Source organism: Haliaeetus leucocephalus, unplaced genomic scaffold (genome assembly GCF_000737465.1).
Source record: "Haliaeetus leucocephalus isolate CR32 unplaced genomic scaffold, Haliaeetus_leucocephalus-4.0 Scaffold188, whole genome shotgun sequence".
Taxonomy (NCBI): Eukaryota; Metazoa; Chordata; class Aves; order Accipitriformes; family Accipitridae; genus Haliaeetus; species Haliaeetus leucocephalus.
The window spans coordinates 64,875-87,568 of record NW_010972624.1 but is presented as its reverse complement, the minus strand read 5'-3'; the positions used below and the strand labels follow the sequence as shown (position 1 = coordinate 87,568).

The following is a 22,694-nucleotide window of genomic DNA, read 5'->3' as shown; positions in this document are numbered from 1 at the left end:
AGAAGAAGCCACTTGCATTGCAAGGCATGCACAGAGGGAGAAGAGGCAGAAATAGCAGCTGCTTTGCTGGTGAAAAGCTGTCATGAGATCAGAAGAGCCAGCTGCTGACAGCTGGCTCATCCTCACCGCCACTGCCTCCAGAGATGAAATGGAACAGAGCTCAAACCCTGCTGCCATGCCCTGCCACTTGGGCTCCTCCATCCCTGGAGGGAACCTCACCTTTACATTATGATTAACCCTTGTCCTTAAGAAACCATGACATTCCTTGGGAAAAGGGCTGCAGAAGGTGTTACCCACTCTGGAACTCCTCTGCCAGACTCCAGAAAGGTGCAGGACTGCTGTGCCTGCAGCCCTGCTGCCTGCCCCTGCTCGCCCTCAAACTATCAGCCCGGGTTGGTGACAAAATTCCTTCTCATGCCAGTGGCACAGGATTTGCCCAGCAAGCAATTTCTTTCACCTGCCTGTGATCTGATTAACATCACGGGAAGCCCCATCTTGACGAGTAACACTGCTTCTCCTGAACTACCGTCGGGGCAGAGACCAGGTGCAAGGAGAAGGCAGCGAGAAGCAGTGGAGGTGCTGCACAAGCGTAATCCTCCTAATCCAGGTATTCATCTGCTCTGCTAACGCTAGCAGCTGGGAAGCAGCAAGAGGTAATAAATGAGTTTGCTGGATTGGCCACCAACACTTTACTCTGCAAAGTTCAAGGGCAGAGCTGTTACCCTTCGACGCATGGCTAATCAGGATTAGCTCCACGTGGCTTTGCTGTCAGCTCTGGACACGGAGATATCCAGGGCATCCATCAGGCACCCAGAGAGACGCAGTCACTGGCCCAGGCTCCAAGCCTGGCTGCTGCTCTTTCAAAGCCAGTTGTCTGTTTTCATGGATGACAACACTGACACAAAGCCTTCTCAGCATTTCACATTAAAAAAACTGCATGTAATAAAATCCCCTAGCTAAGTCAGGAAGTGATTAGGTCATTGCTGTTTGCTGGATTGCCTACATGACCCAGGGCTTTGCTCCCCGTCACCAGGAGCTCTGGCTTCAGGATGGTCGGGATAGGGAGGACAGACCAAGGGCAGTCCCTGTCCCAGGGTCTCTGCAACGCAGAGCATGGAAGGCGAAGGCTGAAGCCTGCTGAGCTTGCCCAAGGTGAGACAGGCATCCCTGGGAGCAGAGTACTGATGCACGCCCAGCCCAGCACTGTCTGCTCCCTGTCTCTCCCACTAATCTCAGGTATAGACTAAACACAATTTACCTTGCAATGCTCGCTCTTAGCCTTCCAGATGGAAATTACAACACGGCACAGGGATTCACAAGTGGGGCCAGTGCCTCGGCAGCGCATGGGGAAGGAAGTGCCGTCGGACTTGCGGGCGCGAGAATGATGGGCAGCGCTTGCTAGGGACTGGCTAGGGAAAGCCCGTCTTTTCCTCAGGACAGGAGTAACCTTCATATCATAGGGACGTGGGGTATCTTGCTGGAGGTCATCTCCCTGGACACTGGATCATGGAGATTATTGAGGTTTCCTGCAATTCCTAAGGGATCTGTGAAGCTGCACAGCTACTGGACTTCACCCCCCATTGAACAGAGTAGGTCTCTCCCACAAAAGGTAAGCACTCAGTAGCAGACTCAGAGCATGGAGAGAAAACACAGCTTGGAAAAGTAAGCAAAAAGTGAAGCTTGGATGTAGAGAGAAATCTGACTTAATCACATCTATAAGCAATTTCCCAATTTGACCAACTGAGGGCATCCTTAAATGCCTGTATAATGCCCAGGGTTGCTGCGTACATTACAGCTATCATTAATTGACCTTTTTTATACTGTGTCTCTGAGGACCACCCGTTCCCATTGCATACCTGCAATGAGACCTGCTGCATGCAAGTCTGATATGATCTTTGCATGTGGGCAAAGACACTGCAGCAAATGAACCACAGGCTGAGAATGGAAGAAGTTGTGTCTTATGAATTCTCTGAAAGCTTTAGTAAAGAATTTTGCTACTATGGACAAACATGGACATAATTACTACCTGTTGAGTAAGCCAAGCTGCTACCTTCCCTCTCTCCTAGCAGGCTGAGTCTCATTATCACCCCATTAGATTCCACTACAGCATTATAAACACTGATCAAAATTAATTTCATCATCCTCAGCACCGAGGAGCCAAGGCTGTGTTTGTCACCCACACAAAGAGAACAATTTAGCGGGACTCTTACCTGAGACTGTAAGCTCCGGTGGGCAAATGTCCGGTGACAAAGAAGGCACAGGAAAATGATTTTCACGTCTATTCTAGAAAAACAAGACAAAACAGCACAGACAGTTGCTAAGCAGAATCTGTTGATGTAAATGAAGAGCAGAAGATAGAGGTGTTCAGGAGAGAGCAACCCATCTGGCCCATAAAGAGCAAAGGCACCACATACACCTCTTGTGCTGACGGGCCAAAAGAGACTCAAAGGATTTCTCTCGGAGCAGTTCGCACAGGCATGTTCCTGAGCCATCTCAAAATCTCTGGTCACACACAGAAAAATGAGTTTGTCATTACTGTAACCGTGAGTGAGAGCTGAGGATTAATTTGACCTTGTATAGTTTCTCCATAGAAGTTCTCCCTAAAGCTCTGCATCTAACCCACCAGTGAGGTCTTGACCACCGAGGCAGTGCTTCCATAGCTGGGAACATACATGCAGAGAGGGGCACAGGACTGGTGCTGAGGACATATGGACAGGTAGCAGAGGTGCCTGAGCATGCTTTCCCTAGTGTGGAAGGCCAGACTTCATTAAAAGTTCCATCTTTTATCAGCAAAGTGAAGAAATGAGGAATTAAATTCCAGCCAGCAATATAATTTTATATAGGTGCACAACACTACACAAGCACACCTTCTGCTGGTGATGAAGGATCTAACTACACTACTCAGCTATATGTATATGGGCTAAGGCTGACTTTCATAAGCACATCTCCAGTCTGGTACACCCAAAGGCAACTTATATATGACATTCTTGCAAGTCCATTTCTCCACAGGGTCTGGAAAGAAAGACCTTTTGTGAATTATGTTTGTATGAAAGGAACATCCAGTTGGCCTTTTCTAAAGGCAGTTTATGTGGAAGAGGGCAGTTGCATCAGCCCAGGAGAGGAGTGACAAATGCACAGAATACAGCCACAGACCTAAATTACTGTGAAGGTTGTGTGGTTAAACCCCGTCTCACCACGCACAGCTTGAGCACTTGTCTCTGCAAACAGAACATGGAGCAAGGCTTCACAGCAGGAATGAGCCTGGCTTATCATTAGACTAGTGAAGAACAGAAATGGGCTGCTTAGGAATGCTGTGGATTCATCCTCATCAGAGGTCTTTAAGAATAAAGAGTTGCTCCTGCCTTTAGGTAGGAGTCTAGATCAAACTGACTCCTGAGATCCCTTCCAGCTCTATGACTGGTATTGAATGAGATGCAGGTTGCTATCCACAGAAGGGTTTTGTTTTTTTAAAACCTGAGACTTCTGAAACAGGTCTGAATTCAGGCCCTGGAGATGAAACTCGTCTCATTACCTCCACAGATCCTTCGCTGTCTCGAACCCAAGACAGAAGAAACAATATTTCAGATTTAAAATACCTGGCTGTAAAGCAGGGCTACATACATCAGCATTGCAGGCTTTCCACCATCCAGAAGGACTGCCATGGAGTCCCTAAAGAGGAGTTTTCTGATCAAAGAAAGACATCTGTGGTCTTAGATATGAACTTTAACCTACCTCTGGGGACCTCACATGGACCTTCAGTCTGGAGGAACTCAGACCATTTCCCACAGCCTTTGGAGGTGGTGATGGGATGTTGTTATGAACTGACAGTCCAGGATGTAACCGTCCCCTTCCAGGAATAAAGGCCACTTCTGTGTTTCCCTCGTGTCTTAAACAAACGACAAATACAGAACATTTTATTAACAAAAAAAAAAAAAAAAAAGCACAAATTTGCAGAACTTCCATGCTTGTGGTTCTTTCTCCAGGACAATCCACTTAAGCCCATGTAGCCTGCACAAGTGTAGCTGAATCTCCATCAGCTGTGCTGCTTGTTTGAACTTCAGTTCTGTTGCAGAACTCTGCTGGGCAGTGAAAGGGGATATTCATGAGGACCAGAACATTAGGAAGGTCTGGACTACATTTCAGGATGATCCATGCACTCAAGACTTCCTTATGCAACCACCTGTCAGGACCATCTTGAAGCATCATTTAATAAGAAGCCTCATGCTTCTTGGAGCCAAACATTGGTATGACATGAAGGGTTTCTGCTTAAGACTCAACAGCACTATGATGATGACAGGAAATATGTTATATGCCTACCTGAATTTGGCTTTTGCAATTATTTTTCTGGCCTCTTCATGTGTGCTGCCCACCAAAGAATCTTTATTGATAGCAATTAGTTGGTCACCAGGTCGGAGCCGACCATCCTAAACAAAGAGGGAGAAAGTCACAGCATTGGAAAGGAATGTCTCTCTGCCCAAAGCCTTCTCCTGCAACACAAATCCTCATTAGTCCATGCAATGCATTATTCATCTGTTCTTAGAAAAGCTGCTTCAGAACAGCTACAGCCTCTAGGAGAGGTCCCCATTGCAAAGTCACTGAGGGTCTCCACGCTGACTTACCTTGTAACAGTCACCATCTGGCATAAGCTCTTGAACATAAATCATGGGGCCATCAGGCCTGTTGGATCCACCACTGATTGTCAGCCCTAAGCCGGAGGATTTTGCTATAGAAATGCTCTGGATTCCTGATTCAGTGGAGTAGCTGCAAGGGAAAGATGTTAGCAGGTGACTCAAGGTGATATGGGTTATTTTCCCATGTCACTGAACAAACTCTGCCTGGTTTTCTTCCCATGCATGATCCTTCTAACTTCTCCCAACCTTTTCTGCCTCTGTCTTTTCTTCCACCCAACCTTGGAAAGAGGAGGTGAGGACTCCTGTTTCTCAGCAGATATTGTTCCGCATTATGAAGATGAGTGGCTTGCATAATCCCAAATGCTGGTGAATACTCATTTGCATTTAGAAAATAGAGAAGAAACTAAAGGTTTAACCAGAATGTATTTGTCACTCTTGGTTTTTATAGCCAAAAGCACACAAAGGATCAATGTGGTTAATGTTTGGATCCAGCTAAATCATCAGACAGCAATTTACAGATTGGTCAACTATTAAGCAGCCTTTAGCAAATGTCAAAGCAAAGCTCAGGATACACAGCTATGTCTTAACAGAGATTTGGACTCAAAATCTTGCAAGATGCCCTAAGAAATGAGCCCTTAAGTACCTTTATAGCAATACCCACCACACTGTGGTTCACTTCTGGGGCAGTGGTACAGATGACTCGCCCAGTCAAGGATGTACTGCAGATGGAGCAGTAATAACATTGGACCTGTCATGGTTTAACCCCAACTAGCTACTAAGCACCACGCAGCCGCTCACTCTCTTCCCTCCACCCAGTGGGATGGGGGAGAGAATCAGAAGGAAAAAGGTAAAACTTGTGGATTGAGATGAGAACAGTTTAATAGAACAGAAAGGAAGAAACTAATAATGATAACAATACTAAAATTACAATAATAATAATAAAAGGATTGGAATATACAAAACAAATGATGTACAATGCAATTGCTCACCACTTGCCAACTGATACCCAGTTAGTTCCTGAGCAGTAATCCCCCCCCAGGCCAACTGCCCCCAGTTTATATATTGGTCATGATGTCATATGGTCTGGAATACCCCTTTGGCCAGTTTGGGTCAGCTGTCCTGGCTGTGTCCCCTCCCAACTTCTTGTGCCCCTCCAGCCTTCTTGCTGGCTGGACATAAGAAGCTGAAAAATCCTTGACTTAGTATAAAAAATACTTAGCAACAACTGAAAACATTAGTGTGTTATCAACATTCTTCTCATACTGAATCCAAAACATAACACTATACTGGCTACTAGAAAGACAATTAACTCCATCCCAGCTGAAACCAAGACAAGACCCTACCCTCAAAGAGCTGCCTGCTAGACAGGACCCAACAGGCCACCAAGACCAGGCCACAGCGGGCGGCTCCATGCCAAGAGGGAGGTTTAGCAATTGCAGCAAGTGTTGTGGGGGCAGAGAGTTCACTGACCACCCACGGGCCGGTGGGCATCATTGCAACAGGGAGGTTTTGAGGAAGGATTTGGTGGGATCTAAGGGTCAGCAAGCCTTCTCCTCCTAATGGGCTGGGTGCAGCTGGCTTTTCTCCTTTTCAGTTTATTTCCAGAGCAGCCACTCCCCAAATGGTCTACAGTTTCTGGTCCTTCTATCTCTTAACTTAAGACTCAATCACGGCTGTGCATCCCATGCCTCATAGTGACACTAGCACGTAACCGCCCTGTGCCCCCCAGTGATGCCATCCTTAGTGGTCAGACGTCCCAGTGACAGAGCAGCGTGCTGCCAGCACCCCCCCAAACTGTCGGTGGGCCCCCAGGAGAGCCAGCTGGCTTTGCGGAGGAAAGGGACTGCATTCACGACCATGCATCTTAGTCTTGTGAAAAAACATTGCTCTAAGAAATATTTTAGGAAAACAATGTCACAAAATGTAGCATTAAAACCCTCTGTTCAGGTCAAAATATCAGATGCTGTCTGTGGTGAGACTCAATCATATCTGAGTCCTATTGCTCAATGGGGTGGCAGGACCTCAGATGACACCATGATGAGAGGCCATAGCCTGGGGACAACCTGCGGTGAGCAGAAGGGTTGGCAGCCACATGCATGAAAAGACCCGTGGCCCAAATTACATCTCTGCAGCTGACCACCAATGCTCAGCTGCAATCAATGGTCTGTGATTTCAAATGGCTCATGCCGCTCCTGGGAGAAGACCACTGGGGCCTGGCACCAGCACAGAGACAAGCAGAACATGCCACAGCATGGCAGCGCTGAGCGAGGAGGCCACCAAACCAGGTCCCCTCTAGCCTATATCGCAGCCTGGAGTGGGTTAACAGCAGAGCAAGGATTGTCTAGTTTGTCCAAACCAGCTGCCAAGTAGATGAGCTGGCCTCTCCTCTGTAAGGGTCTTTCACTCCATGCAAGCAGCTTAAACCTCTGGTGCCAAATATTTGTCCTCTGCAAATCCCTAATAAGCTGGTATTTAGCAAGAGGATTTACTGGTTCTGCAGTGAGGGCTGATTCTCTTTACCAGTGACTTGGCTTGTTTATGCTGGCAAAGGAAGAGAAGCTGCAAGCCCTGGGGACGAATGGTCCCAATTCCATGACTGTTAACACCCTTCGAGCTGTCCCTCTTGAGAAGGGCAACCCCGAGCACCCTGGAGACGAGACTCCGCAGAAAAACAAGCTCTGCCTGTCCAAACCTCTGACCCTGCGAAATATGAAAGGGACAGATGACCACATGAAAACACACGCTCCAGGAGATGCTCTGGAGACAAAAGGATGCGGTGTCTGTAGGCAACCGCTGTTGACACCAAAGCAAAGGGCGTCAGGAGTGTTTGTATCAAGAGGGCAGTGGCTGCGCTCTTGTTGCACGACGGCAACATGCCAGAAGCAGGGCAACAGAAAACAAGCTCCTGAAACATGTTCCAAAAGCACCACTGGCCTTGCAGAAACACTCCGCTCATGAGATGGTTTATAAAGGTGATGTGCAGGCTGTAAGCCACGGCTTATCCCCAGGTTTCAGAGGGAAGGAAGAGGAGCAGTTGCATGGTTAACCATATTGCAGACATATTGACTGCCTCAACAAGGAAGCTTTTCAGCTCTTGGGCACCGGCTTCCTAGGAACAGTCAAGATGCCACCGTGACAAGGACTTCTAGAAGATGCTGTGGTCTCCTAGCCACAACAGTATAGAGGACAGAAGGATGAACAAAACCATTCTTCAAGCACTGGAATTATTTACTGGATCTACCCCTAAGACAGTGTTAGACATTCGGTGATATCTTCATGACATGACACGGCCCTGTGTGACCCGTACGTACTGTGCGTGAGGGGGGTGCGCCGGGTTCCCGATGCAGGGGCCCTGGGAATTGGCGGGGCTCAGCAGCAGTGGGCTCTGGGAGCGTGAGGAGGAGCCCGAGGATGTACTTTCCAGGTATCGACCTGAACAGCAAAGTCAGAGTCAGCCCAGGGAACACAAATACTCCAGCATCACCCTCCTCCCCATCTCTACTGCTGAGAGCTGACATCGTTTTCCTAGCTTTTTGGCGAAAACCACGTGGTAGTTAGAGACATCAGTATATCACTCATGGAGAGGAAACATCAAGGCTCCTCGGCACAATTCCAGCATGAGACCGTCACCCCTCTGCCAGCCCTACATACCTCTGCCATAAGGGAAGGGTTGGCAGCCTTCTGGTGGGATGCCAAGCCAGAGGGACAGCTTCTTTCCCCATTCACATGTGATTTGATGTGCTGGCACCTCACTTAGGTTAACCTTGTTGCATCTCATTAAACATTTCCCATTTGCAAATGAAAAATAATGATCATTGAATGAATGATTGCTGAAATGCTTTGAATTCCATAGTAGAAAGCTGCACCTACAGAGATGGGTATTGCTGGGGTTGCTGCCCAGCACGTCAGTTAAGCCAAGTCTGGGCATCTCGGAAGCGGTTACGACCCCAACTCAATTTTCTCTAGTTCACCTGTGGAGGCTGGCTTGCTGCCTCGCTTTGTGCTTGCTCTGTGCAGGCAGGACCGGCCATGCCTGCTGCTCTGCACCCGGGGATGCACTAAGTGCTTGCAATAAGGATGAGCAGGACTACTCTTCCTTCAAATGTCCACCCACACAAATCCAATCAAAACTCTGCCAAAATAAGACTGGGATAAAGAAAACTCTCAGCAGAGAGAGGCGCTTTTGCTCTCCCCCTCCAATGGTGTGCTGAGCTACTCACTGCCACCGTGCAGGATTGGTGAGCTCCGCGCTGAGCCCGTATTGCTCTGGGAGCCGAACTTCTCCAGAAGCTCAGAGAACTCTCTCCTGGAAATTAAAACACAGTATAGTCAGCTGCTGCTCAAAACTATTCCCCACCTGATTATATGACAACGGTGCCTCTGATGGCAGTGACTTACTACCACGTCTATAAGGCCGATTCCCTCCAGCAATGGGGAGCAGGCAGAGCTTCCTCATGCATAACAGTAACCCCCCTGGTTTCAAGAGGTTGTGCAAAGCTTAAGGCCAAAAATCAATCTCATGGCAGTGCAGCTTTCCTGTGATGGGCTGGAGCTTCAGTGTGCTCCTTCCCCACCCTGGAAAGTGTTCAGGGTGAACGTGAGCAAGAGGAGCCAGAAAGGGACGTATGGACAAGCACTGGTGCTGGGGACTGTCCTGTCTGAGAGATGGCAGATGAACACAGGAGCCCTGCCTTGCACCCCTGCCTTGCACCCCTGCCTTGCACCCCGCCGCATGGACCCTCCTGGGAATCAGCTGGAATAATTTCACTCCCTACTATAACGCTCAGAAGTTTTGCTAACACACCACACAAGTTAAACAGACTGTCAGAAGGAGCTGGAACTATACAAACATAAACCAAAAATGCTTGGCCTATTTGTGACTACTTCCAGAATAGTTAAATGTAGATTATTCTCTGTTTTTTTCTCCTCCTTTCCTAGACAGAAGGCAGTTCCTGCTAGCTCTTGGTGGGGTAAAGACAGCAGATTGCTTCTGGAGCGTATGCAAAAGAAGCATCCCACTCTCTGAATCTATCCATGGTGATATGCTCCATGAACATCACAGGATAAACTCCTGGAGCACAAGACCTTAACAAAGACCTGCATGCATAAAGCATGCTGGGTTAGCGCAGGCTTCTGTACTCTTCCCAGCAGTTCATGGCTGAAGATGCTGAACCAGCAGGCACGTGCTAAATTTACAGATATCAGGATCAGAAAGGCTTGTTGGTGAGTTCAAGAGCAGGGAGGAATGGCAGCCCACAAACATTTAGCATGATCCCTTTGTCTTGAGGCAACCCCCCCTGCTTCCTGTATGACCTCTCTGCAAGGCAATCTCATCCAAAACATCCCCTGGAAAGCTGGCTTGGTGTCCAAGTGCCTTCATTATTGCTTTCCTTCTCAGCTGAGTTTGACCACCATATAACTACCCCAGTGTGTTGAGTCCTTGATGAGCTGTAACTACTTGTACACAACAGGTGAATTGCTTCGTGACCTTCCTTTTGCTAAGTGTTAACATATTGAGTTTTTAAACCCCATTAAGAACCACCATTAACCATGTTTACCAGCTCCTGCATAATTTCTGTAACCCTTCCTTGAGCTGTCATGAGCCTCGCATCCTTTTGGATGAGGAGGCGCAGGAAGGGGATGCCACGTTCAAGCATCAGCCTCCTGTGCCCATCCCTGCCACGCTGGGTCTTGGCTCCCAGGAGCACACTGTCCCTCCACAACTGTGTGGTCCTCTCCCTTCATAACCCCAAACTGCCTGATCAATCCAACCTTTCGGCAGAGAGAAAAGCCTCAAGGATGACTAGTTTCTTACATGTGTCATTAAATAAGCAGCCAGGCAATGGGGAGAGACCCTGAAACTATTGTTTCTGTGGCCACAGTAACAACATTAGATGTCGACTTTGAAGGCGTGAGGGAATCCCCATGGGAAGGTGCCTTTTTGATGCTATAGCCACAGGAAAAGCCTGGTTATGAGTGGCTAGCTCTCAGACTTGACAGTCAGACAAGCTCAAGACATAAATCTGTAGGAAACAAGCCACAGCAAAGTTTCCTCAGCGAGGAGACTGCTCTTACACACAAGCAGACATTGTGTCATCTGCATACTTTACCGGGACAGATGTTATACATTATTGGCTAGATTAGAGTCAACAATATTAAATGATGAATGAATCATCAGCTCCTTAGGTTCCTGCTGGAAATGCTCTCAGTAATTTACATCTTCCCATTAACAACCAGCTCATTAAGAAACTTCAAAGAGCAGTGCCTGCCTTATCTAATATTGCCATCAAATGTATGCCTTATTCATTCCATTTAATGCTAATTTTAAATCCAAGTGTCACACAATACTTAGTGGAATGCCTTGGTGAATCCCAATACTTTGCCTCAACACTATTGTCTTTATCAACTAAACCCATGACCTTAAAAAAAGACAACTACTTTGTTCAGAAACCGCCCTTCCACAAAACTGTTCTAACATAGCGTTAGACACTGAAATATATGTAAAAGCACTAAGAAAGTGGAAGGACAACTTAGATCCTATAGCAGTAGGACAGTGGTTTGCTGTTCTTTGGTTCCCTGGGTTAAGCCTTGGATGGATCTTACCTCAGCAGGATTTTGCCAACTTCCCAATAAAGCCTCTGTATTTCTATAGGTGATTCACACTCCCATTGCACTGGTAACTCATGCACTGATGGCCTTGTCCCTCCCTGACCTATTGCAATGGCAGGTCTACCATGCTGGAAGCTAACATATTATTTCCAGTGGTTACCAAGCCATCAGCAGTTGGGTTTTTGTTTTGGGCTGGGTGTTTCTGTGGTCATCTATTGTTACATTTTCCTCAGATAATAATCCATCAGAGCACAGAACAGGTTATGAACTTAAAACAATGGCTAAAAAACTCTTAGTCAATGCAAATGCAACTAGTCTGGCAGCTCTTATGCTCTTTAAACCCTGCTAAACAATGCAAACCCAATCACCAATCCATGCTGTCAAACTCTGTTATAAGCAAGGGCAGGTATGACTTGAGCATTCTTTGTTGTTGTTAATTTTATGTCGTTAAGTTCATCCACAAAGGAGTATTTATCATTATTTGCTCAGGAGCCTGAACAACAAGCTCTGAGCCCAGGGTTGCTCTGCAAGCCCTGGGTCCAGCCCAGCCGTTTGCTGTAGGGACGATGTGACTAAATGCTACGTCACACGCCACTGTCCCAGCTCCTGCTTTGTTGGTCAATACTGCAAGCCCCAGTTCCGCCAAGGACATAAACACATGACTAACTTGAAGCATACGCTTACCCCAGGAGCAAGCAATAAACTTTCTGGTGTCAATCTCCTGAGAATTAATTTTGTGCTCAGTGCTGTATTTGAAGGAATTTGCAAGCAGGCAGATGCCCAAACATTGCCAATTAATGAACACGTACACTGAAGGAATGCCAACAGGTCTTGCTTTGTGCTTTCAGACACCAAGAGACTTCAGAAGATGTCTTTAAAATTTGACCCTTACTAAAACATTCAGAATTGTCAGGTGCTTGCAGGACTAAAATGCCCAGCTTTATTAAAAAAAAAAAAATCATGGCATTGTATTAGGTGGAAAGTTCATTTTAACAATCCCTTCTCCAGCTCTTTTTCATTCAGATGCAGACATCTGAGGTCTGGAGGATCCCTGTAACAGAGCTCGGACCCGCACAGCCTTCAGCCAGCCCCACAGCATGGAGTGGGATAATGGGGTTTGCCAGCAGCAGCCAGCTGTAGGCCGACTTTGCTACAGATTAAGCAGCTGGGGGTCAATCTTCCTGCAGAATATTGTTGGTTTATCTCATAATACCTTTTTGTCCTGCCCTTTTGTTCTTGGGAGAACAAAGGGTGAATCCTACATCAAAGGTTATGTGAGAGCACAGCGTCTGGAAACCTCAGCTCTGCACCACAGCTGGGGGAGAAGGAGGAGCCTGTGACAGCAGATAAATTAATAGCTTGTCTCAAAAAAACCCCAAAGCCTGCAGGTCAGTGGGAACCGTGAACCCGAAGCACTGCAAAAGCATCACAAAAGCAGATTTTCTCGCACCCAGCTCACAGCAGCTACAGCATTTCCACCGCTCTCCAGGCAGGATGATGCTCTGGAGGAGCAGCTCCGGCACGGAGCCCAGGTCCATCCTGGCAGAGTCCTGCCGGGGACAGAGCTGCACAGAGCCAGCACATCCTGACCGGTGAGCCCTCCCGCACTGGCTGCGCAGGGCAGCACATCGCGCCGCTGCAGGGCTTTGCTTTTCCATTAATGCCTAGGAAGTGGTGACATGCGCAGCTGCCTCTCCGCTTCTGTGTTAAAGGACATGTGTTTTTCCCCAAAGAGCAGCCAATGGCCGTGGGACACCCCAGGCTTGCTGGAATCAGCCCCAGCACTGCCTTCCAGTTTAGCACCAAGTGCTCAGAGCAACAAACCCGTGGGCTGACACGTCGCTGTCACACGCAGGGCTTGCAGGAAGAAAGGGATTACCTTGCATTCGCACCAGGCTGGGCACGAACTCCAGCAACAGTCTCTCTGCTCATTCCTGGTTATTGGTTGTGCACTTGCAGAAAAGCAGACTACTTCCCTTACTGCTTGTTGTGCAAGCCCTATTTATACAATAACCCATTTTCACCGAGATGACTGTGCATATCATGCGGAGATGCAATGCATTTAGCATTTTATCATGCAAGTACTAGGAGGTGCGGCATAAACTGGCTTTCTCACAGTGGTAAACTTGAAAGACCAGGATGATATCTGTGCAATGCTTAGAAGCAAGGAACTATTGTAACTTTCAGGCTGAGGATGAATAAACAATAATTATATGTATGCAATAAAATTATCCTCATTAGATAAAGATGAGCACAAACGAAAATCAGATCCAACCGTCATCCAAACCCAGCGTGTCCAGCTCTAAATCTGAATTTTCTGCTTTAAGCCCTAGCATTACTGCCACTCTCTGCAGCACATCTGATGCGACAGGCTGAAAACATGCATCTTATACGCGCCAGGACTGAGTTCTATTAAGAGCACAGGTAATTTGGGCCTATAATTAACTCCAGGGACAAATAATAGCGTTTATGAGTCAAATTCACCCGAAGGCAACCACAACAAAATGCTACTCAGCTGAGTCATTGGGAAAATTGGCAGGCGGGTTGGATTGTCTTCCAAACCCAGAGCCATTACGTTTCCTCCTCCAGCATGCCTTGTATGCTCAGGGTTTAGGAAGACCACCTGCATGCGAGTATCTGCAAATAGACTGAATTACACTCCTCCTCGTGTCTTCCTTCAGCTTTCATGTCTCGTGAGCCACTTTGCTGGGCAGTGGGAAGGTGCAAAGCTGCCCTGGACTCATGGGAGTTCACGGCACAGCATCTCTGTGGGTATCACCTCCAGAGCTGGCGGTCCCTGGGAAGTCAGAGAGCCCATTTCAACCCAGACGGAGGGCTGTCTGCTCGCCCATGCTTGAGGACAGACTTAAAAGATAATAGGGCATCAATAAAATAAAGACAAAACTAAGGAAAAAAAAAAAAGTTGAAAGCAGAAAAATCCTTTCTCTGTTTCCACAGCCCTTAATCCTGGAGATGTGTATTCCTGTATTAAACAGTTTGGGAGATGATTATGTAAGTGAAATCTCTGCAAATCTTTTAAAAAAAAATAAATAAACTGATTACTTCCCCATTCTCCCGCTGGCTAACCTTTTGCAGATTTAACAGATAACCAAGAGCAAACAGAGGCCAAATAAATTGCTTAAAGTTTCATTGCCCTCCCAGTCTCCCTCAGTTGGTTTTCCAGCAGCTCCCTCGCAGGGCGATTGGGGACTGCCAACAGATGCACGAAGGAGCTGGAGCTGCCGACAAAGCCACGCGTGCGTATGTTTTAAGAAACATCTGCTGCAATTTAAGATATTAGGAGCCACATCGAGATGCCCAAACAGCTTGGAACAGATCAGCATGGGTGAAAGCAGAAAACCTGCTTGATGGGCACAGTGAGCTGCTTAGCTGCAGGAACCCATCCCTCCTGCTGGGAACCAGCCCCGGCAGCAGCTACCCAGAGTGGACAGTGCGAGATGTCCACGGCCACTTCCCCTCCCCTAAGGCAAGCGCAGGGGACGGCTGCGGCATGGAAGTGCATCCTTACTCTGAGCAAAAGAGGGTCAAAATCTCGAGTCTGGTTCTGCTGACCTGCTCGCTTCACCCACTGCTTCCTCAGCAGCCGCTAAAGGACTTGCAGTTAATATAATAATTTGAGATGTTATATTCACCGGAAGAGCGGAGGTAAAAAGCAGTCTGTCATTAATAGCAAATAATTCTTCCACCAGTGTATTACTGTGTCAAAATTAGTCTCATCCCTGTCATTACAGCACTCTCACTATTCTGCTAAGGCAGTAACACTCCCCAGCTGCTGATGGATAAGGAATTAAACCATCATCTCAGACGCTAACGGAATGCGGGTACGTTGAGCAAATGACTCTGTTGATCTTCAGCCACCCACACGCAGTGCAAAGCCTTGGCGCCACCAGCCTTCTTGCCCATGACCACGCTCTGCCTAAACCCACTCTCATTTCGGTGGTTCCTGGTGCACCTCAAGTTTCCAGACCTGTTTCTATTCGACAGGCAGAGGATGCTCTGGCACATTGCACTGGATCTCCCAAGGGATGCGAGCAAAGGACCCCACTAATCCCATACCTCGGTTTCCAGAACTCTGCCCTCTCTCATGACACCTTCATTGCCCCACACAGCTTAAATCCAGCCAAGACAAAACTGAACTCTGTCCTTCTCCTTTTGAATCCTCCAAGTCTCTCTAGAGAAAGCAAGGTTTTCCAGGGAGTGGCGAGGGGAGAGCTTTCAGGGAGAAACCACTCATCCTCCCTGAGAAGGAGGAATCCTCTGTGGAAGGAAGACCTTAACTCAACATGTCCAACTGGAAAGGAAAGGGAAGATCTTGCTGTCCCTCTGTGTCTTCATCCAAAGCTCTGTGCAGGACATGATAAGCCGTAGGCAGCTCAGCACTGCACGGCAGAGCTGAAGGAGCCCGTGCCACCCTACAGCCAAGGCTGGAGCTGCCCTGGTCCTCACTGGGGAAACACCTGCAGAAATCTGCTCCGTGCCAGAATGCCCCACAGACCCAGCGCAGGGTAGGCTGCAGCCAGGTCTGCAGCTGGGAGCCACCAGCTTTGCTTTACTTCCCATTACAGCTCCAGCACGTTCCCACCAGCGTACAGTTATCAGAGACCCTTGGCCACCTCAGTCTTCACCATGGGCTTTAAGCCTGGTTAGCTCAAAGGCAGTCCAGCTACGGTGCTGACGGGATCCCCCTTCCCGGCACGAGATGACACCCCTTACCTGGCATCGTCATCGCGGGCTATAAGAAGGTGCATGTGGCTGGTGGCTGATGCTGTCCTCAGGATGTCCACAGCCCTGCGAGACAAGGACCGCAACACGTCAACGCCAGCTCGCAGTGATGCTCCACCGAGCTTGCCCAGCCATGTATCAAAGCTCACAGCAAACTGGGCAGAGAACCATAGCCTGGGCAAACCCCATCAGCAACGAAGTGACCTTTTTCGGCTGGATGCCTGTGGAACACCCCTGTTTCCTGCCCTGGCAGCAGGGCCAGAGGGCAGCCGAGTCGCAGCCTGATTTTCCCACTTCTGCAATAAATTAGAAGTCCCTGATAACAAAGCAGACCCAGAAGACGCAGGAGGTGGTGAGCAAATACCTCCCAGCACATCTCCTCCCTCGGGAAGTTTCCATCTTGGGGACGACCGCTTTCCAGTTCAAAATACACGCATCCTCGTGGGAGTCAGGCCAGCATGCTGGGAGCCAGACGCAGCCTCCCTGCAGCTGCAGAGATGTCCTCGGGGACCTCCTTCACCAAACCCCGCCAGCCTGGGGGCTTGGGAGCAGGAGAAGCTCCTTGTGCTGCTTCCCAAGGATCCATCCAGCCTAAGCATGCCATGCAGGAATGCAAGGCAGCCAGCGGGCTAGCACCACATTTAATGGAAAAGGGGTCCCCCAAAAGTGCGGTACTCCTCTGGATCAGTTAATTGTTTCCTTGTCAGGGAGCTGAGGGGCTGGATTGCAGCTCCAGAGGGAATCCCACATGCAGAGCAGCGCTGGCGGGCTTAGGCACTGGCTAATCTCCGGCGCTGGGAGCTGCAGGGCTTGCTGGGAAGCTGCAGCAGATGGAGTGGGGGTGCCAGGAGCTGTTAAAAAGCCAGCATTTGGGGGAAATGTCTGAATATCTCACAAATACAGTTTGGGTTCACTGGTCTATTTTTATATAGAAAATTTTTGTTTGATAGTTCCCAGGCTGGCTCTCAGGAACAGCTCTGGCTGCGTCAGAGTACAGACAGAGCGATGCCCTGGTGTCCTCTGTGCAACCTGCAATTTAAACCACTTCACAGAATTATACAAAAGCAACAGGAATGCAAAATTTCCGTTTGGATATGGTACCTCTCGCTTGTAACCCCAATTAAGGAATCTCCATTGACCTCCAGGATCTGGTCTCCTGGCTGCAGGCGCCCTAGAAAAGAAAACTAATGGATAGAAACTGCAGAAAATACAGCTTGAAGGGACTGGGAGAGGTTGGGCAGTTCCTCCCTTTGCCCAGAGACAGGATGAAATATGCATAGGTCGTTCCTGAGATGCTCCTCCAACCTGTTTTTCAAGACGTCCATAGATGAAGTTTCTGCAACCTCCCTGAACAACCGATGCCAACATCGCAGCACTTCCTCTGCTGTAGGAAGTTACGAAAGTAAATACCAAAAAATGCAATACAGCTTTTACTTAATTCAGTTTGAGGTCAGGTAGAAAACCACAAGCGGCACTTCCACCTGTTCTGGATTTATTTTTCTTTATTAGATGGAAAATTGATGTTGTAATATTTGGGGAAAAAAAAAATCTTTTTGGCTTAAGTTATGAAAGGTGAACTCTGTAGACCCCTGCATAATACCTACTTATTTGAAGATACTCAGGATGAAATCAGTGGCCTAGAGCAGAGCTGAATTTGCAAAAGGATCTCAGGTCATTTTGGGGCTACAGGCAGTCAGTGGCACGTGGGAAAGGACAGGCAGCAAAGTGAAGTTCTTTGTGTGGCAGAGATGGATCTTGCTTTAAAGACACGAAGCAATCATATACATGCTGCAGAAGCCAAGGCAAGGCTGCTGTTGGGTGTTACAATGATTGCCACAGTACAAAAATACCCCCGACTGCTGGAAAATCTGGGAAGAAGCACCTGAAATGTCTAATAAGGCAACATATACAATAAGAACACTGGATTTTGGCTTTTCTCAGACTTTTTGGTACTCTGCACCATATTTAACTCACCGTCTGCGTAAGCAACACCCCCCGGAAGGATCCTCTTGACATAAACTCCATATTCTTCCCCCGTGAGTTCCTTGATGCCACCGATGACCTTAATACCTGGAGGAAAAGAGGTACCCATGACACAAAGGCAGAAAAATCGCAATTTCCACAGGGTGTCTTGGAGGGATGCAGCCTCAGGTACAGCTCCCAGGCACCCTGGCACCCCCTGACACCCCTGTTAAAAGCCATTTGTGGAAAGCCCCATGTATCCCCTGCACTACACAAGCAGCAGCAGAAGCAAGAGGATGCAGCCGCTGACACAACACAAAGGCTAAAGGCATCTGATAGCACCAGCTGTGAAGACAAGGCTCCTCAGAAAGGCATAGGCAAGGAGCAACCACCTTACCCAACCCCAAATTCATAGAATCATAGGCTGGTTTGGGCTGGAAGGGACCTTTAAAGGTCATCTAGTTGAACCCCCCTGCAATCAGCAGGGACATCTTCAACTAGATCAGGTTGCTCAGAGCCCCGTCCAACCTGACCTTGAATGTTTCCAGGGATGGAGCACCAACCACCTCTCTGGGCAACCTATGCCAGTGTCTAATCACCCTCAGCGTAAAAAATTCCTACCTTATATCTAGTCTAAATCTACTGTCTTTTAGGACAAGGGGTAATGGTTTCAAATTATCACAATGGGCCCTGCTAAAAAGTTTGTCCCTATCTTTCTTGTAAGCCCCCTTTGAGTACTGAAAGGCCGTAATAAGGTCTCCCCAGGCTGAACAACCCCAACTCTCTCAGCCTGTCCTCATGGGAAAGGAGTTCCAATCCTCTGATCATTTTTGTGGCCTCTGGTCCTGCTCCAGCAAGTCCAAGTTCATCACTGATGGGAAAGGATCGGATTCTGCTGTGGACGCCTCAGCCTGTGCTGATGTCTCTGATAAGATTTGGCATAGGAAACACTACTGGAGACAAGCGTTTCCCCCAGGAGACCCCCTTCAAGGTGCAACATCTGGACAAGCCCCAGGTTCCATACAGTGGTGAGAACATCCCCACTGCAAGCTTGCCTGCCTGCTGGGCACCAGCAGCATCTCCACCACAGCCTTTGAAGCTGCCACCAATGGTAGAGCCGCACATCAGGAGCAGCCACTTTTTATCAGTGTTTGGACCGGGAGGAGCAGCCCAGAGGCAGGAGCCAGGGTGCAGAGACGACCTTTGCTGAGGCTCTGAACCCCCCCGTTGTGGCAGCGTGGGTCGGGTGCCCTGCAGCACCTTGGCAAAGGGCTTGTGCTCTGCACGACCACCTCTCCAGCCACAGGACCTGTCCCTGCTGGCATGCGTAAGCAGGCTGGCAGGAAAAGGCTCAAGAGACTTATTTGTCCAGGGCTCATTAAGTCCTGCTTTGAAGATCCAGGCTGCGGACAGAAGGATTAGAAAGCCCAGCTTTAATTAACAAATCTCTCCTGAGAGCCTCTGGTTGGGCATTTTGCTGCTCTGGACAGGAGGGAACGCTGAGGACAGGCGGCACCAGAGAGAGGGGCACTGCCAGCATCAAGCCGGCTTCATCGTCTGGCTGCTGCCCTGGGGTGATGAGCTGCTCCGAGCCTGGGAGAGGTCCTGGGATGCACGGAGTGACCCATTGCAAGAAACTCCTCTGTCTGGGGGAGCAGAGCACAGCTTCTTCCCCCAGACACGAGACCATCTTTCTGAAACAAGCAGGAGGGAAGAGGAGTGGACCCTGGATTTGGATTACTTGGGATAACAGTGCTATTTCCATCCCTATTTCCCTTCCTTTTATAACTCAAGCTCTGCTCTAAGGACCCTCGCAGTTTTCAGCTACCTGTAGGGAAAGACCTTGTCTCTCAAGTCACCTTCACATTAAAATTGTGATTAAACCCAGATTATTACAATTTTTCATTTCATTCCTATATGCACCAATTGCCGCTTCTCCCAAGCACAAAACCCCAGCCCTGTTTGAGTGCTGCAGTTTATTCCCTAGGCTTGATGCATTAACCGTACAATACCCAGGTGTCTGTGAGGAGCCGTTTCACCGATGGCTCTGGGAACTCACAGCAGAACACCTCAGGAACAGGCACCAATGCTGTTGTCCATTGCATTTTTAAAGAAATTCCCTAAAATTAGAAACATTGCCCAAAAGAGGTATCTGAGTGGCACAAGCCTCACCAAGGCGTGGAGGCACGTCAAGCACCTGTAAACCAAAGCAGGGAAGAGATGCTGCAGCCCCAAAGCCCGTTGACAGAAGGTAAAACCTGCTCATCACCAAGGATGCTCAACTGGAAAGCTTCTCAGCTCCCGACTGGGCTGGGGTGGCTGCTGGTGGGCTTTGCCACCAGCTGGCAGAGAGACCCTTGGGAGCAGGCTTGCATTTGGGATGGGTTTGGGAAACCCCTGGCATGGGGGGGGGTCCTGCAGAGGCAAAGCCCCATCAGTTCCCCTGGATGGGGGGGACACTAGAAGTCCAGCTTAAGCCAAGGTGATGACTCAAGAAGTTGTCCTACATCTTTCTTCACACCAGAGCATGAAGTAGTTAGGAATGATAAAATGCATTAGACAAATCATGTAAAAAATCTACATCTCAGAAGAGGCTCAACTGTAGCATCACCCAATGGGACCTGCTTGTGACAGGCTCCTCTGCCGAGGTATCACATCAATAATGACTCATTTCCCTTTTGTGTCCGCAAATCAATTGTAATAATGGCTTAATATAGCTGAAGTATCTACAAATCCTCCTTTATCCCCAACAATGTCAGGAGAAAATCCGATCTTGTTATTAAAATCAGTGATTACTCACAGTATTGCTCCCAGACACACTCAAACTTTGACAAGGGGGAGGAAAAAACCCCTGACTTTTAACTCCCTTGTTGGCAAACCAGCTGGGTGCTGCCAGGCTCTGCCCGTGCTGCCCTCCTACCCATCACCTCACCATGAAGGCACTGCAGATGTCAGTCCTGCCCCCCAGGAGATGCACCGGGGAGTCCCCACCAGTGTGGGGGTGAGGAGGAGGAAGAGGAGGAAGGGGTTACCCCTGCCAGGGCTCAGACCGAGCCTTGGGACAACCCAGGACTCAGAGCAACACACACAAATTATCAAAGATTGTGGTGGTAGCATTCCTGGGAGTCTTCATATTTTATAAACAATTACTTCAATCAAATTTATATTTGGGGCCCAGTGTAGGTAAATAATGGCTCTTTAATTATCACAGCATCAAAGTCCCAGTATAATGCTTATTAAGTCATACTTAGGGCCAGATAATCTAGCCTATTTTGGATCCCTCTGTTTAATCTTTCCCTTCTGGCAAAGGTCCTGGACCTGATGCCCACATCCCCAGTATTTTCTCTTTTGCAGAATAAATGTTTACGGGGAAATTCCAGGTGGGCATACAGGTTAGACTGACTGAGAGGGCATTTTCTTTAGATTCTTAGCGATCCTATAAATTTCTTCAAGACCCTCAAGCTTCTCTGGTGCATCTAATCCTGCTCCCACTAATGCCAGTGTCACAGTTCTCAACTTCTCAGGCTATAATCTCACCTGCTCCCAGCTCTCTGTACCATGGGTCAAGGGGTGTCCTGGCTAATCTGGTTGTTTAGCCCAACTGTAATCATCTCCGGCGCATCCTGACCCCACCAGCCGCCGTTCGCACTGCTGGCAGTCCGAATGGAGAGAGGCCACCCGCTTTGCGCCTAAGCTAGCAATGTTCAATTACATTCCCCTTAATCGCTCTGTTGATCTTGCAGCCCCGGCCAGCTTTTTCTGTCTGGAGGAAGGGACAGATTGGAGGTGAATCACTCGCTGCCCTGTCCTAAGAAGATGAAGGTCAAGATAATGGGATCTCAGTGTTTCTGAGAAATGCTTCTTAATGAGCACTTCCCTTTGATGGCTATTTTTTAATTGAAAGTTCAGGTTTTAGGAGCTGCCAGGTAACCCCTTTGAACTTCTGCTGAGGTTCACATGTGGGTTTCCCTCAAGCCACAGAGCAACAGACCTGGGGCCAAACGCTGACCTGCCACGCCGGCACTGAGCGGGCTGATGTTCCTCTAAAGAAACTCTGCTGGAATAACAGCCACATCTGAACATAAGAAACTCATGGAGGTACATTCTTTCCCCCGCAAAATATACTCTGAGTAGCTACACCTATAGCAGACACAGGGCTCTTGAAAGCACCGCTTGGTCCTTGGCAGAGAGGGATGATTTCTGGAGGACGACCGGTTGTCTTGGGTGTTTCAAGCCTCCCAAGAGAGGATGAAGAAAGCTGATGACAGCATTAGAAAATCCACATGATTATACCTTCCTGCAGCACATCACAAGACCCTATAGAGGGTCTGCAAGACCCTGCAAAGACCCTCTGGCCACAGACTGGGGGAAAGGAGGAGTATTGGGACCCAGCAAAGTGGCTCGCAGTGGGCTGCAACATTTGTGCACTTCTTCAGAGGTCAGCGACAGCCCAGTCAGGCTTTTCTGGGTCTCCTTCTTTAATGAACTAATCTAACCCACCAGCTAAAATCCCATCAACTCAACCAAATCCACCTCTAGAGATTAAAATATCATATTCACCGAGCAAAGACATTTCTCTGAGCTCCCATGAACTTCCTGAACAGAAGATCGGGGGAAGAGTCAGCAAAGCCGTTCCTCCACCGCAGAAAGCCCTGTTACCCAAGAGCTGGAAACAGCCAATAATGAATCCATAATTAATCTCAGGTCTCAGGAAACCTAACGTTTCTCTGGTGAGTTTGACTTCTCAGG

General features: G+C 48.4%; 1 protein-coding gene across 1 annotated transcript in view; it reads right to left on the bottom strand.

The window, feature by feature from the left end:
* LOC104830396 (syntaxin-binding protein 4-like) overlaps positions 1–22,694 on the bottom strand; it is a 42,046-nt gene that overhangs the window by 6,441 nt on the left and 12,911 nt on the right. The window contains exons 3-10 of the mRNA XM_010565251.1: positions 17,958–18,053; positions 17,085–17,154; positions 15,975–16,049; positions 8,852–8,937; positions 7,943–8,063; positions 4,620–4,761; positions 4,318–4,424; positions 2,211–2,283 (exon numbers count right to left, since the gene is read on the bottom strand). Of these exons, the coding sequence (XP_010563553.1) occupies positions 2,211–2,283; positions 4,318–4,424; positions 4,620–4,761; positions 7,943–8,063; positions 8,852–8,937; positions 15,975–16,049; positions 17,085–17,154; positions 17,958–18,053 (770 nt within the window). The remainder of the gene's footprint in view (positions 1–2,210; positions 2,284–4,317; positions 4,425–4,619; positions 4,762–7,942; positions 8,064–8,851; positions 8,938–15,974; positions 16,050–17,084; positions 17,155–17,957; positions 18,054–22,694) is intronic.